Source organism: Varanus komodoensis, unplaced genomic scaffold (assembly GCF_004798865.1).
Source record: "Varanus komodoensis strain SLA01 unplaced genomic scaffold, ASM479886v1 scaffold37, whole genome shotgun sequence".
In the NCBI taxonomy this organism is placed as follows: domain Eukaryota; kingdom Metazoa; phylum Chordata; class Lepidosauria; order Squamata; family Varanidae; genus Varanus; species Varanus komodoensis.
The window spans coordinates 5,652,076-5,668,319 of record NW_025335889.1 but is presented as its reverse complement, the minus strand read 5'-3'; the positions used below and the strand labels follow the sequence as shown (position 1 = coordinate 5,668,319).

The following is a 16,244-nucleotide window of genomic DNA, read 5'->3' as shown; positions in this document are numbered from 1 at the left end:
AAAGAAAATGATGCATATATTACAAAAATATTTGGGGCAGTAGACTAACTTTCAAATTAGAATGCTTGAATTCTATAGACATTTACTTTTTGCGTGCTTTAGCAGTGCCTCTTGCTTTTCTGTAGAGTAGCACTCTACAAATTGAAGGTTATTTTAGGAACATGAAATGCATTAAATGTATGTATAAGTTGGTTTGCCATAAATAATCATGTTTGGCATATTAAAAGTATTTTTTCAGAAAATTACAAACAGAAGTTTTTACTTTCCAGTATGTCTGTCCTCTCCTATTTCAATGCTTTGGTTTTTTTTAAAAAACCCTGAAATATTATCAATTATCATAGCATTTGTTTTCTTTCCACTCTCATTTGTCTATCCAAGTGGAATACACAGTGCTCTGTTGGTTTTTCTTTGCACAGACTGCTCCAACAACATCTGTTGGATAAACAATATGATATCTTAGGAGTTTCAAAGTTTTCTGCCAGTACGTATTTTCAGTTATTGACCATGGGGTTCCAGAATAATATATGGATTTTGAAGGATCAGGCTTCCCTCCTTCATCTTCAGGTGTTGTCTGCTCTACAGAAGAAACTAAGTAGTATTTTGTATCCAAATGTTTGTAAGACTTGTTTGTTTGAAGATACTAATGGAGAAACTCTTTGTGCTAATAGTGGTGTTACAGAGGGAACAGAAAATAGACTTGAGGAATAAGAACACTGGATAAAGCTACCTGTACTTTCATCAATAGGACCTGTCTTACCAGGGCCCATGAAAAAATTTTGTAATATCTGCAGGACACTTCTTATATGACACGAGGATATCTTTTGTCTGTCCAATAGTATCTGGATATGTATATCATTTGACAGTACTTACAAATCACTTTTTTTCTTAAAGGAGCATAGACTGTGGCAGTGCTTGTATATGCTGTCCTATGCTAGATCTTAGTTTCATGCTTTTGCTGAGGGGAGGGAAGAAAGCTCATTTTTCTAGCTAGCTTGTCAGGAAGCACTGAACTGTGGAGAAGGGGGTTGCAACAGCACATCAAATTACCAACAATTATGATTTACATAATGGTTGTATAGATAAACTATAACAGTGTTTGAATTTGGCTCATTTTTTCTGATCAATGTAAATTCATAGCCATCAATAATATACTTTAGTTCCTTTTTGTTGCTCTATCCTTTCTCCCAGTCATTTGAGATCTAGTCAAGAGGGCACAGACAAATCCACTATACTAACAAGTGGAAGCCCACAAAAAAGCATCTTTGAAACTTTGTTCCTTCTCTTGTGGTAATGGCAATACTCCCTAGAGCATGGGTCCTCAGACTACGGCCTGCAGGCTGGATCCGGCCCGCTATGCCTATTGATCCAGCCCTCCACAGCTCATCACACGTGCGCATGCACATGCATGGCAAGGTGCCAGCTTGCTCGCAGGAAATTCGTTTTGGATTCGCTTGGAGAAAAGGATCTCCTTGCGAGCAAGCCGGCTCCTCACCGGCAAGGAGATTGTTATGGACTCGTTGGGAGAAAATGATCTCTGCGCATGCATGCGCGCGCCCCCCCCCGCCCAGTCGGCGCCCCCCGCCCGCACCGCCTTGGCGGACCGTGCCCATCCCTGGCATCTTTCAACTGGCCCCCTATTAAAAAGTTTGAGGACCCCTGCCCTAGAGGACGGAATGTATCTCGTCCTTCCAGTTTAAAAAAAAAAAAGTAAATTGGGTTTGCACGACATGCAAAGTCACTAGGTGTCTCAATCATGCCAACCATTGTGCTGGCTGCTTTCCAGAAAATGTGCTTTCCCCCTGGGCAAGGTGGGCAAGAACCACCACATCCTGCCCTCTCACCCAGGGGAAAGTATCTCCTCCCCACCGTCACCTACCCTGCAAGTGTGTGGAGGGCAGAAAGGAGGGTTTGCCCTCTCAGTTCAACTCCTTCTCATCAGCCAGGTTGGAAGGAGCAAGTCTGTCCATCAGCAGCTTGCATCAATCTAACTAGCAGGAACTTCACAAGTTGGGTAGAGGGACAGAATTCTGCCTGTCAGCACTGCACATAAGATTCTGTCAGGCAGAATCGCCCTCCCTCCCAGCCATACCAGAAGTTCTCTATTTAGGGTGGTGAAGGCAATTCCTCCTGTCACCACTGTGTGCCGGGTGCTAATCGGCATAATCGTTCTCCCCATCTCAACAAGATAACATCTAGTAAGGCTGGGAGAGGGACAATTCTGCCTAACAGTGCCTTTGCTCAGTGTTAACAGGCAGAATGTCCTCACTCTACCTAACTAGCAAAGTTTCTGCTACTCAGCTTGGGTCTGCCATTGTGTCTGCTTATCAGTGCCACACATGGAACAGAATTTCTCCCCACTCCCAGTGCAGCTCATGAGTTGAGGGGGCACTTTGCCTGCCAGCACCATGTGAATGATGGACAAGCTGCACTGATGGACAGAATTGCTTCCAGGTCCAACCAATTAGAATTTAATTAGTTACCCTGCCCAAGAATACCTGCCCCCCCCCACACACACACACACACTAGTCAGCTGTGGTACCCTACTGCTGAGCAACAGGAAGAAAAGGCATTATATTTGAACACCTTATCTGAAACATTTGAGTATTCTGAAAGAAAAGAATATTCCATAATTGAGTTTAATATTTCTATTTTGTGCGGGAGGAGCTTCAGGGGGGAAAGGGGAAAGGGTTTTTTAATGCTTCCCCCCCATTTCTTCCTTCCTTTCTTCACAGTATATTCTTACTGAATACTTTTAAACATGTTTTGCCTTTGCCTTGTCAGTCATAAGACTGACCAAAGAACAGTGTTTCACCTGGGATTCTGTGCTCCTTTCTTTCTTTCCTTATTTGATCATGGTTGTTTGTATCTGTTTGGTCTTGCAAAAGAGAAAGATTTCCCTTGTTCAGAAAGCAGAGATGGGGTATAATGTTCAGTGCTTCTTGCATTTTTCTGTGTGTGACTGAGCCAATTATTTTCAGCATCATCTGGAGGAAGAGACATTAGAATTACTTTAGCAAGGATATATAGCTGGGGATAGTGCGATCTGTGTATTTGAAAAAGGGAATACAGAATACCATTGTGATGCTTTGATGCCAGTTTTGCTAAAGCTTGGCATATATGCCTGCATGTTTTTCAGTTGTTTGTTTGCCTTCTGTATTTCTTTGTCATCCTTCTCTCAATAGAAAAATAACTTGTATATCCCAGAGTGAGCAAACTATCTGTAACTCTTAATAATAAAAGATTGGTTCTGTAAGAGAGAAGCACACAGTCATATTGTCCATTAGCTCGGTAAGTACCTAACCATCCAGCAGATGGTTAATCAGTGGTGTTAGATTTGTAAAGTTACTCATTAGACTGGGGGTGGAAAGGAATGGAGTATAGACTTGCAGTTCACCCTGATGGAGATTTGTGATCCTACTAGGGGGTTATGTGTGGGTTTGCTTGATGAAAATGTTATGCATGAATACAGTTGCTGTGGCATGATTTATAGCATTTAAATATAAATATATAACCATCTTTTTGTATAGTTTCTCAATTTCCTAATTCCTTTCTCTTCTGCCTTGCAGATTCTCACAAACATAAAGATAAACACAAAGATCGGGAACACAGACACAAAGAGCACAAGAAGGACAGAGAAAAAGACAGAGAAAAATCCAAGCACAGTAACAGGTGAGACCAGGCCATCTTGTATATTGGCATTGCAAAAACATGAATGAGTTTACTGAAGCCACAATATTGTGTCAAGAAATTGATAGTAAGAGAGAAATCAGTTTAGCATGATCACCAATAAAAATATGCAGAGTTCCATTTATGCCTGGATATCCTGACGGTCTTGGTCTTACCAATTTGTCTCAGCTCTGTTAGGATACCTGCTGTCAGGCAAGTCCTCCCTATTTGGTACTAGGAGGAAGCCAAAACTATGTATGTTGTGCATCGTAAGACAGCATGCTAGATTGCTCAAGCATCCTGTTTTTCATAGAGGGTGTCCAGATGATTCCAGGAAACCCACAAGCAGGGCATAAAGACAGGAACAGTCTTTGAAACCACTGTAGTCAGGAAACTTTCTGAACCTCATGTAATTGCAAGCAGCAGAGCCTATTGTAAGCTGTGTTGGAGTAACTCCAGAAAAAGGAAGAAGAGATGGTGGGAGTGCCTGAAATATCTCTGAAGAAAAGCAAAGAAATTCAGGATTAAGCTTGGCAGTTATGCCCAAATATTGGGCAGAAGTTGACAGGCCTTTTGAACAGATTGTTGACTTCTCAGTATCCAAGTGAACACAGAGACAAGGAAAGTAGGAAAATCTCGGTGAAGAGCCCACTATAGTCACTTGTATTTGCATGCACTTTATTGTGTTGGATTCTGAGAATTAATGCAGCATGCAATGAAACCAATTGTGCCTACTCTCCCCTATCTTCTAATGGTCTGGTGTGTTCTGGTAGTGGTAGCAGTAGCCTTCCTTTTCTCCCAATGTTTCTGAATAAATTGGTGATTATTTCAATTTGTGCTCATGTTTAACCATGTATAAAATGGTAAATATTTTTACAATGTCTATATTTTTAAACTAAGTGAAACAGATATAAATTAATGTTATTGTTATTAAAGCCTGTTGATAGATTTCAAACTCTGGGGATGTCATTCTATGGTATATATGTGCATAGAGTTGCTCCACCTTCATTCATATTACTTTATTTTGCATTTTATTTTATTTGATTTTATTTTGAAATTGAATGTTTCAAAAGATTTAATAGATTTGTCTTTGGTCTTAGATTTGTCTTTGGTCTTTGGCGAAGACTGTTTTATTCAAGCGTCATTTTAACTGTTAATAGTATTTATTTATTTTATTTTTTGGCCAAGGCAACTTATTTTATATTGTAAACTTGTTTTATATTGTTAATTTATTGTATTTTAATTGATTTATTTGTAAGCCACCCTGAGGCTTTGGCGAATGGGGAGGCATAGAAATTTTCTAAATAAATAAATAAAATGAATACATTTTAATATATTTTCAATTTCTTTTTTCCAATTTGTGGCTGATGGGGGATGTTTATGAGCCTGAGCCAACATAATTCCAGAACTTACAACATCCAGACCTCAGAGGCAGAAACTGTAAACAATTTGGATAAACTATTGCATACTTCACTAATTGCTCAGATCTTGGCAATATTTTTCTGTTAAGTATGCAGAAATCTGGTTATTCTATTTTGCGGGATTATTAGTATTTATGCCTAATATTTCCAAATGTTCCTTAATCTCTGTGAAATTTGATGTTTTAAAACTGTGGTGTTTGTAGTCCTTTTTCAAAGGGATCCAAAACTGATTGATTTTCACCTTATTTATCTGTATATTTTATATTTACAGATGTTACTACCTATTAGTATCTCAATCTTCCAAACAATGCCTGATATACATTTGGAAAGAAAACAAAGTAATTCTGAGAACATTGTAAATTAGTAGACACTGCAACAACTGGGGGGAGGGAGGGTTTTTTTTTTTCACAGAATAAATTTTTGTAGTTCCGTCCAGTCATACCTGAATGTCTTGCTTTTAATAACACCTCTGCCAACATGAGAAATTGTTCATTAACATTTGTAACTATAGCATTTGTAACATTTGTTAACAGTAAAATTTGCAATCCATTTTTGAACCTGATTCTCCAGGTTCCTTATTTCAGGCAGCATTTTAAGCACATTTTGATGAATGTACTTAGACTTTTTCTTCAGACCTTTGGTCTTGAACACAAGAATGTCTGAAGGGGGGGCAGGTGTGGGGAGTATTGGGTGCTGGGATTTAGTGTGCCCCCTATGTTACTTTCCCAGTCTATGGACTCTTGTGTTCTACAGTATGCTTCAGTAGTGCTCCTGCTCTTGTTGCGCCTAGTGGTTGAATACCTGGTTAGGTTTCGATTTGATAGTTGGAGTCATAAAAAGTGTTGGAACAAGCATTAACTGTTTCATAGAAATTATGGGTATTGTCTTTTCTATTTTAACAACTTCCCCAGTGTGCATGTACGTTTCTTTAAACCAAGGGTTGGGAACCCCTTTTGGCCTGAAATCTAAATTCAGTTTCAGAGAAGTTTTCAGGGGCTGTATTCCAGTGGTGGCTGGGGCTGAAGGCAAGAGGATTAGAGCCAAAAGTACAAAAACCCTGCATGTTATAGTTTATGCTTTTACGGTCAGTAACCGAGCCTTGGGAGAGCTATTTCAGTCTTTTAGAATGTGCAGTGATCTGCACAGAAGCTGGAAAACTAGCCAGGAGTTAGAAAAAAAAGAGCTTGGACTGGAGACAGGGTATGACCATCCAGGGGGACCTACTTCATACAGAAGTTCCTTCACAAGATGGAGATAACAAAATTCTCGTTAGTTATTCTGGTCGATGATAGGAAATTCTTTGGCTGTAGGATAATTGTGACTACAAAGTATAGGTGGGTGGCTTGCAGGAGATGGCAGTCACCTTTAAATAAAAGCATGGCACAGTGCTTATGATGGTGGACTCTGATGGGCGTGGAACAGATAAGATAAGCCATCCTAGAGCCAGGAAGACATTGGATAGATTAAGATGACAGCCACATTATAGAATGGTTTATGTGATAATGTATTATAAGACAGATTGCCAAAAATACCCTTTACATATGATCAGTTGTATTATGCATAAGATACCCCCTCCTCCCCTCTTGGTCCTCCAGCAGCTATCCCAGATGGTATGAAGAGAGCTCCAAGATTTTCCCTTCCCCACCAACAATGATGTTATAGTGGGGTGAGAGCAGGAATCACTTCAGCCAACTAACTAGCTTGCTGCTTAAAGTGATCTCCACACCACTGCTTCAAGCCCTTTTCAGGTCACAGTGGTGGTTCAGTGATGCAGAGCAGGTGTTTCACTGGTCAACCAAAGTGGTATGCAGGAAAAAAATTAATGGCAGAGGCATGGACCACATATAGGAGAGAAGAGGAAGAGACTTCTGAAGAAACAGGGAGGAGACAAAAGCAGTTGCTTAAGGATATAGATTACATGGAAAGGAAGATCTGAAACTTCAGCTAAATGGGACAAACACAGTCTCAGAGAAGAAAGAGAAAAGAGGAAGTTATTAAGGTCAAGAGATCTGTCAGGGTTGCTTTTTCTTGGATTTGTTTGGCTCCTCTACAGGAGTTAGGGCCAAGCTTAGGGGGCTTCACTTCTTTTTTCACTTATTCCAACATAGAAAGTGGGTATTATTCTGACTTCTCCAAGGCTTTTCCATTTGTATTGGGGCTTGGACCAAGAGAGGGAATTAATCTTCACCTTCCCTTTTTTCAACTAGAAGGATCCTTGAAAGATAATAAAAACATTAGTTAAAAGGTGGAAAGTCCTTTTCTAAAAAATGCATTACAAATTTGGAATAAGGAAATAAGGAATAAGGAAAAATTTATGCCAACCTCACCATTATGTCCAATTACTAAATTAGAAGAGTGTCCATTAAATTTGAAAGAGATTTTTGGGACAATATTAAAGAACAAACATAATTGGATTACAAGATTGACTAAAGAAAATGAATAAAAATGGGGAGATAAAAGCAATGTTAGGAAAGAAGAAAATAAACTTGGTATAATATTCAATTAGAATGCTAGACTAGAGAATAAATAAAGAAAAGAGGCAGATGCAGTGATTATACAAAATTTGAAGATACGATTATAGAAAAAGAAAAACAAAGAGAATATGCCAAAGAATCAGATAGTAAGTAAAATTTGTATTGTTAGAACAGGATCAATAGGATGCACTTAAAGCAGCTTGAGAAACAGTTGAGAAAGAACATTAGGATATGAAGATTGAGAATACATTTGGACAAAGAGGATATTAAAAGTATGTCAGTAAGAATAAAGGGGAAAAATGTAAAATTGTATAGAAGTGGTATCTAACTCTGGTGAAGTTCAATTGTATTGATAACATATTCCAATTTATGTTGAAGGAGTGGTCATGAAGTTGATAGATATTTTCATATGTGGTGGGAATGGGAATATGTAATGAAGTTTTGGAAAGAGATTTTTAAAGAGAGTAGCAAAATAGTTTAAATATAGAAATATTTCCTGAGTGCATTACCTTCAATATTTGATAAGAAACAATGGTGTTGAAATAATAAGGATTTAATAGCAAATTTAGTAACTGCTGCAAAACTAATCATAGGTAAGAACCAGGAAGCAAAATATGATTAGCGCTTGTGTGATTTGTATAGAGAAGTTTGGAATATAGCTATTAATGATAAATTAACCTGCAAAGTAAGAAAAGAGTATATAAAGAAAAATAAGTTTAATGAGCATCAGGGCCCATTTATTGAGTATGCATTTTAAAAAAGGAAAAGGATTTGAGCCATCAAAGAATCAATGCAAATTTAGAAGAGGGAAATGTCCTGAAAAAGTGTTTACATTTTTTAAAATATCTGTAACACATATCCTATGGTTCTGGTGGAGGGGCATAGTACTTTTATGAATTATTTAATTGTATGTTTAATTTTATATGTTTTCATTTGAATTGTATTTTTGGTTGTATTTTAGGTGAATTTTTTTATATATATTTACAATTTTCACCTCCCCCAGGTCTTAGTCCACCACCTATCGTTTGCAAGCTTTGCCTAAGATAGGGGAGATTCTTATGGCCCTTCCAAGTTAGAAATTGTCAGGCAGCACTAATCTGTGTTGTTCAACATGCTTCTTGTGTGGTAGCTTGTTTCAGGCCATCAGCAATCAAATAAGTTGCAGTAGAATGTGCTGGTGTGGTTAGGTGGCTATTGCAGCTTGTATCAACCAAATCGGGATTGTATGAGGAGTAAACTTAGCCCTCAGATAACTCATGGCCTGCCTAGACTTAGTGCCCCACTACTCAGGTTTACTCAGGGTCAAGCCTCACCATGCTCACATGAAGCGACAGCCCACAATTGAGGGCTGAATGTTCAAGGTAGCACTCATGGATGCTGCAGTTTGTCATGGTTAAATTACAACAAGTTATAGTGTGTTGTGTGAACCCAATATTCTACATTGTGTGTGTTTTCAGTGGGAATTGAAAATTCTTCAGTGGCACAAAGGATCAAGTCATTTTGTAAGGGTGACTTGATGCTTTTGTAAACAGAATGGCACTTCTTAGTGGAAAGAATGAAAAAGAGTTTGGAGTCCTTGAAATGAAAGTGAATCACAATAATAAAGTAAAGAGACTTACTGCGTGTAGCACTAGCAGGCTGTAGTTGACTTTGCAAATTCCAGTGTCTGAGTTGTGTTTGTGCTTCTTTATCATGTTCCTGGACGTAATATGGTCTTCTGAATATGAACCACACGTGGACCTTAAATATTTCCTTAGCAAGCAGCCTTGAACACCTCATGTTATTAAAGCTTTCTCAAGCATGCATCTGTGTAATCTATGAGAAGAATTCTGCCTATAGTCTAAAACAGCTACTGGATAGTTACCTGGGAAAATTCTGCTCTCTCTTTATTTCTCTATTGCAATGGATTACTGAGATGTTATTTTCTTATGTGATTGAAAATACTCATTTTCCTAACCCTAAAAATGCATTTTCCCCTTCATTTCACAGGTGACAAAGGCTATCAGTGGAGGGATAGATCTTGGCAAAATGCCACCAGTGTCACTTTATTTATGTTTATATCCCCAATCTCTTCAATCTTATTCCCAGAGCAGTTTACAAAAGAACAAAACCAATAAAAAATATACAATAACTTCTTCAGATTCCATAACATTATAAAAAGCTGTATAAAGCTACCAGCAAGATTAAAATTGCTCCCCTCCTTCCAATATTTTAGAATTCAGGTGACTACAAAAAGATATTTGCCTGATGCTGAAAGGACAATAAAGTAGGCTCCAGGCATTCTCTTTGAGACGCTCATTCTACAACTGACCAGCTCTAAAAGCTACCACCTGCTGATTATTGATTCCAAAAATACACTGAGAATGGGGGACTGTGTATAAGAAATATCATTAAACTAAACATGTGCAGGGGACACTTGAGCTTAATTTCTGTCTTTTCTAGTGACTAATTTGGAGGAATTAAGAATCCATTTCTCTCTTTCAAAACATATATTTGATTATTTAAACAGATGTGAGTAATAAAGATTGTTGATGTTATAACTACATTGTTTTCTTTAAATTTGCATGTGCCTTGATTTGTGTGGGTGTAGGAACCACTGACATTTCCGGTGAATGGCTGTTGTCCTAAGCATGAACCAATAAGTTGGTATTCAGCTGAAGCTGTATTGAACAATGCAACGTATTGTTGAAATTCTTTCAGGTGAAAAGCAGCTAGTTTGTGAATTTTGTTGAAGTCCCCAAGGCAGCCTGGCTTCATCACAAAGTCTTTTCCTCTCAAAAGCCAGATTAAAAAATAGTTAATGACAGCTGTTCATGTTTTTCCCTATATAAATATTTGACCAGGTCGACTCAAATTATATTGTTTTTATATTATGTTTATTTATTATTGTGAGCCACCCCGAGGCTTCGGCAAATGGGGCGGCATAGAAGCCTCCTAAATATATAAGTAAGTAAGATCATTGTAGTGAATTTTCTAGGGTGCGACATCCGTCAACTCAAATTATATTGTTTTTATATTGTGTTTATTTATTATTGTGAGCCGCCCTGAGACTTCGGCAAATGGGGCGGCATAGAAGCCTCGTCAGTCAGTCAGTGAAAGAAAGACAGACAGACAGACAGAAAGACAAAGACAGAAAGATCATTGTAGTGAATTTTCTAGGGTGCGACATTTCAGCCTACATGGTCATCAATATTGGTCATATCCCAGCTGTCTCTTCTCTGAAATGATTCTTGTATCTTACAGTGAGCACAAAGATTCCTCGGAGAAGAAACACAAAGAAAAGGAGAAAACCAAACACAAAGATGGCAGTTCAGAAAAACATGACAAACACAAAGACAAACACAAAGATAGAGACAAGGAGAAACGAAAGGAAGAAAAGGTACAGGATGGTGGCTGGGAATGTTACTGCCTGAAGTGTGCTTTTGTTGTGGATAAAGACCCAAGGAAAATTTCATGTTTTAGAGTTTCAATTCTTTTAGCTGCTTCTCTTATGCCCAATTTCAACAAAAACTTAAGGCCATGAGAATAAGAGCCATGGCATTAAACATCTGATATGACATCACTGCGCATCAATTTGAATACCTGTCATAAACTTGTGGCAGTAAATGTCATGCTATACTTCCTAGCAGCAGCAAAAAGATTATGTTCCTCATGAGGAATTCTGTAGACAACATGATGCACAATGTAACATACATTTCACTGATGCAGGTTCATACCTTGACCTCCTGACCCAAGTTGGTGACACACTAATATTTTTATTTACTTGTCCCAGTTGTTCCTGTCTGGATCATTAAATTGTTCAATACTGCAAACAGAAACCAAAAATACACAAGCTAAGGAGTTGGTAGCATAGCCTGCAGTTGTGACCAGACAAAAGAAAATACATGATGAGCAGCTGCACATAGGGGAGGGGATGGATGAGGCAAATCTTTGGGATTGGCATGCTGCATTGAGTAATGCTGGAAGGAGTTTCTGAGAAATAGCTGGAGGTGAACTTGTTCCTGGTTCAAGGTCCTTTGTCAGTTGCATTGGGATGCACCGGAGAGATTGACAAGGCCTGCTTACAGGGTACTGAACAGCTCTCACTTCTGTCTTTCAGAGCAAATTGTCTTCCGGGGAAGTGAAAATAAAGAAGGAAAAGGAAAATGGCTTCTCCAGGTATGCCAATGGGAATTGTGTATAGAGAAGGTGCATCTCTTCAACATGGTTTTTGTTTTTCTTTCTTTGCAGAAAATGAATAAAATCTTGCCTCAGTAGGAGATGCAAGGGTCTTAGGGCCTTCTTCCCTATCATAAGTCGGCTGGCATCCATGTTTGGATGCAGAAATATTGAATCAAAGGGTCTTAACATTTCCTATGAAAAAGACCAGTAGCTGTGACACTGATCAGAAATAGCTGGTAAAACTAGCACTAGCCATTATCTTTCTTAGTTTAGCCTAGTTTGTATCTAATGGCATCCATCTGCTAATGGAACAGATCCCCCTTCTCATTGCTAAGAGCTCTTACTGTCCTCAGACTCTCGTGAGAGGATCTGGAGAATTTGCAAAATAGTTGGATGGAGGAGGGGAGGAATGCAGGGGAAGATTAGAATCGGAAGCCCCACTGCATAACTGGAAGTCTACTCTTGTGACTCTGTATGTTGACCCTGTCGCCAGTGTTTTCATGGCATGATCCTAGATAGATGTAGAGCACAGCCTTCTTTAAAAGAGCATGACTCAAACTGTTTAACAGAGAATTGTCATGCATAGTGCTTTTAAATACCAGCATCCTTCAGTGCATTCTTGCACTGGAATTTTTAAAATTTTGGATAACAGGATGAGAGGTAAAGAGGAATAAGCACTTATTAGATGTTTGGAACAGAAAGCAGAGCAGGCTACATCTTTTCAAAGAGATGTTATTGTAGAAGCAGGTGACTGGAGCACTTTCTGTGTTTTGGCTTTCATGGAATTTTGAATGTCACTGAAACATCAAAGCACGCAGCAGATCTAAGATGTTGTGTATTCTGTAGAATGCAATCAAGGACAAAGTTATTGCAGAATTTTAGCCTTTGGACTGAATGTATTTGTTGCAGATAAACTTCAGAAATTAACTTTATTGGCTGAAAAATAGTCTTGTGAGTAGCTTTATAAAGCAGTATCCATCAAAATGACTCCTTGTAGCAGCATCTATTTATTCTCAGTAACCTTCAAAACATACTTGCTGTTGCTGCTAAGGCATTCCTGCTGCCAGGAAGCTAACTACATCCTGCCCTGCTTCATCAGCACAGTTGCTGCTCAATTCTAGATTCTAGAACTCTTGCTAGGTCTGATGTACACAGCAAAACTTCTGTTCTTTTTCCTTCCAGTTATAAAATTAGTCAGTTAAAAAGGAGCCTGAGCTTATTTGTAACTGACAGTCCTGAAATAGATTACATATGAAAGCCCAAGATTTCATCCAAAACTTTTTTAAGCTGCAGACGTCAGGTGAAGTAGACCCTAGTCCACAGTAGCTTTTGCTACAACAAAGCAGTAAATCTTAAATAGTAATGTTCACTACTACGCACTATCCGAGTTAGCCCATGCAACATGTCTTTATGTTAAAAAGAGTGTTGTTCTAAGACCCAGTGTATGAAATATATGACAGAAAGTGAATTTAGTAGAACAGTATATTTGAACTGCTATTGCAAATGGAAGTGATCAAGGATTTTGTAGCAGATATATTGTCAATATCTATTGCTTACAAACATCTTTCAGCTTATGTTAATAAAAGGTAGTCCACTATACCATTGTTGTCCGATTTCATTCTCCATTTCAGGTATCTAGCATTCATTTAAATTAGAGCTTATCAATGTGAAACAGCTGAGGAGATATGAAAGTCTAGTATAGTAAAGAGTATCCACAGCAGAGAGCTAGAAGAAAAATGCTACAGAAAGACTTCTGTATACAACCTTTCAAGCTTAGGTGAACCTACCTAAATGTTGCAATATAGATATGTTGCAAGCTTCAGACTGAAACAAATAATATTTTTAAATAAGTGTCATATTCTTCCTCAATTAGTCCACCACGCATTAAAGAAGAAATGGATGATGATGGCTACTACAAAGAAGACTACAAGCCCTTAAAGAGACCCCGAGAAGATGACGAGTGAGTAGTTTGTATAGTTTACCCGCAGTGAAAAATGGCAGTAATTTGGTACTTGACTGTTTTTAGAAAGCAATGGTATAAAGAAGTGACAATCCTATGCTTTGTTCAGTATACAAACTTTATTCAGACCTAATGTGTGTGTGTGTGTTACATTTGTATAACTCCTCATTGTCCATAGGACTCTCTGATATGTATGTTACAACAATTCTTGGCTGTTTTAACTGCAGAATTATTGGTGCTAAGCTATGGTAAGCAAGCACTTTGCCCTATATGTGCTCTTTTCTTCTGCTTTCTTTTAGTTAACCCAGGAGCCCTCCATTCCTGGATAGTTGTTTCATTTGAATCTGGAATTTGTTTAAGGGTAAAAGTTTATCACCCATGGTCTGTTGTTGGGTTAACTCTGATAGTTTAAATGCTAAGCAACAGAGAGTTCTGGATTTGGAGTTCACCATAACGCAGGAATTGGACATTACTATGTTGTTGATTGACAACAGAAGCAATCAGTATGCAGGAGCCCTGATAATTTGTGGTTTACATAACCCTTGGGTTATTGTTACATGAGAACCAGGCTGCAGCATGGTCATTTTAGAATGGACACATCCTAACATTTTTCAAGGAGATAAATTGATACTATACATGTAGAAATATAGTTAAAATATTTTGCAAAGAAATGGAAAGAGATTATTTGCACTTGTTTTATCTATTTCAGTGTTGACTACAAACCTAAGAAGATCAAAACTGAAGATATCAAGAAGTCAAAGAAGCGGAAACAGGAAGAGGAAGAGGTGTCGTTGAATTTATATTTTATGGAGCTGTGGGGTCATAGTGGAATTAGGACAGCAGATACAGCCAAGGAATCCTTTACTTTGCTTAGGGAATCCAATTTGACGATTAGCTAAAAACATAAACATAACAATCAGAGAATGGTCCTAGTCTAGAATAGTGCCCATGCCTGAGTAGGGACTAGAACCCTCAACTCCCAAATCCAGCACTCTAATCACTATACCATTCAGGCCTTTATACGTTTATTTGAGACAGCCTCTTTGAATTTTATTTATGTGTGCCAAATTCCTTTCTGTTGCCCTGCTGAATGGATAAAAGTATGTCAAGATCAGCTTCTGGACATGTTGCATTTTAGAGGAGTTTGTTTGCAACTTTGATATAGTATTCCACATCTAAACAGAGTAATGAATAATAAAAGGTAACAAGAATAAAACACACTTATTAACAGTTTTTAAAAAACACAAGAGCTATACAACTGTCTGATCAATCAAGAAAGGCTTCTTGAAATAAAGATGTCTTCAGCAGGCGCTAAAAACAGTACATGGGTGCCTGCCTGCTTTCCAGGGGCAGGGGTTTCCACAGAAAGGAATCTGTCACACTGAAGGCTGTACTCTGGGTGGACAATTAGTCAATAGTTCCATACAAAATCAACAGGAGGATCCCATCTGATAACCTTCATGATCAGAAAAAATAAGGGAGAGAGTGTTCTTTGAAAAGAATCCATGATGGCTTACAGTTTGTTTCCAACCCTAATTTAAAATGTTTGTGTCAGACTGTAAATCCTTATTCAGTTTAGAACTAGAGTGTCCAAAAGAATAGCTTAACAGTGTCTGAACCAGTTTAGACCTTTAGGTCACCCTCAGTGGTTCTTTTCCAGTTCCTCCCACCAGCTAGCTGTAAGAGAGAAGGCCTTCTGAGTTGTGATGCCGTGTTTATGATGTGCCTTTCCAAAAGACATTTGCCTGATGCCACATAATCAGTGTATTAAGAAATAAATGAAAATATTGGGATACCACTGTCATTCAGTGTATGAATATATGCAGATCTATTTTGTCTTATATAAAATAGGCTCTACTATAGAGATAGACTCTACATGCTAATTGATTATGAGTAGACCTGAACTAATCCCTACAGATAGATAATTGATGAAGTACTTTGATTCAAACTGAGTACCTTTTCTGTGTGAATCACATTTAAAATGGCTCTCCCATGATTTATTCATTTTAAATGGAGGAGTAACTTGTATAACACATCTTATCTCCCTCTTATCCCTTTACAGGACAGCAAACCCAAAAAAATTAAGAGCAAAGATAAGAAACCTGACGGGGATATGAAGAAGAAGAAAACAAAAAAAGAAGAGGAGCAGAAATGGAAATGGTAACATCCGCACTTCTGATATCCCAACAAGCAGCTTGCTATTTCTGCCTACATCTGGAAAAACTGATGATGTAGGAGTAGAACCAGTGACCCTTCCTTAAACAGAAGGACTCTTGCCATTTATTGAAGGCACCATGATTCAATGTAGGCACAAATTGGTGCAAGTAAGCAGGGAGTGGATTTTACCAGTTTCCCCCTGTAACACTGACCCCCCCCCTCGGTGTTACCTTTTTGTACTGTTATGAGGGATCTGTTAACCCCTAAAGCAGCTTTCCAGGAGGTTGCCAGAGGAAAGGAGGAATCAGTGAAAATTGTTTCCCCATTTTCTATGTGAGCATGCTTTTCCATGTGAGCATGCTTGCTCACGCGCGCTCCCTCCCTCCCTCCCTCCCTCCCTCCCTC

General features: G+C 38.4%; 1 protein-coding gene across 1 annotated transcript in view; it reads left to right on the top strand.

Moving 5' to 3' along the window:
* Positions 1-16,244, top strand: part of TOP1 (DNA topoisomerase I) — a 90,174-nt gene that overhangs the window by 36,986 nt on the left and 36,944 nt on the right. Inside the window, exons 4-9 of the mRNA XM_044440401.1 lie at positions 3,567-3,669; positions 10,805-10,940; positions 11,661-11,719; positions 13,596-13,682; positions 14,392-14,467; positions 15,745-15,842. Of these exons, the coding sequence (XP_044296336.1) occupies positions 3,567-3,669; positions 10,805-10,940; positions 11,661-11,719; positions 13,596-13,682; positions 14,392-14,467; positions 15,745-15,842 (559 nt within the window). The remainder of the gene's footprint in view (positions 1-3,566; positions 3,670-10,804; positions 10,941-11,660; positions 11,720-13,595; positions 13,683-14,391; positions 14,468-15,744; positions 15,843-16,244) is intronic.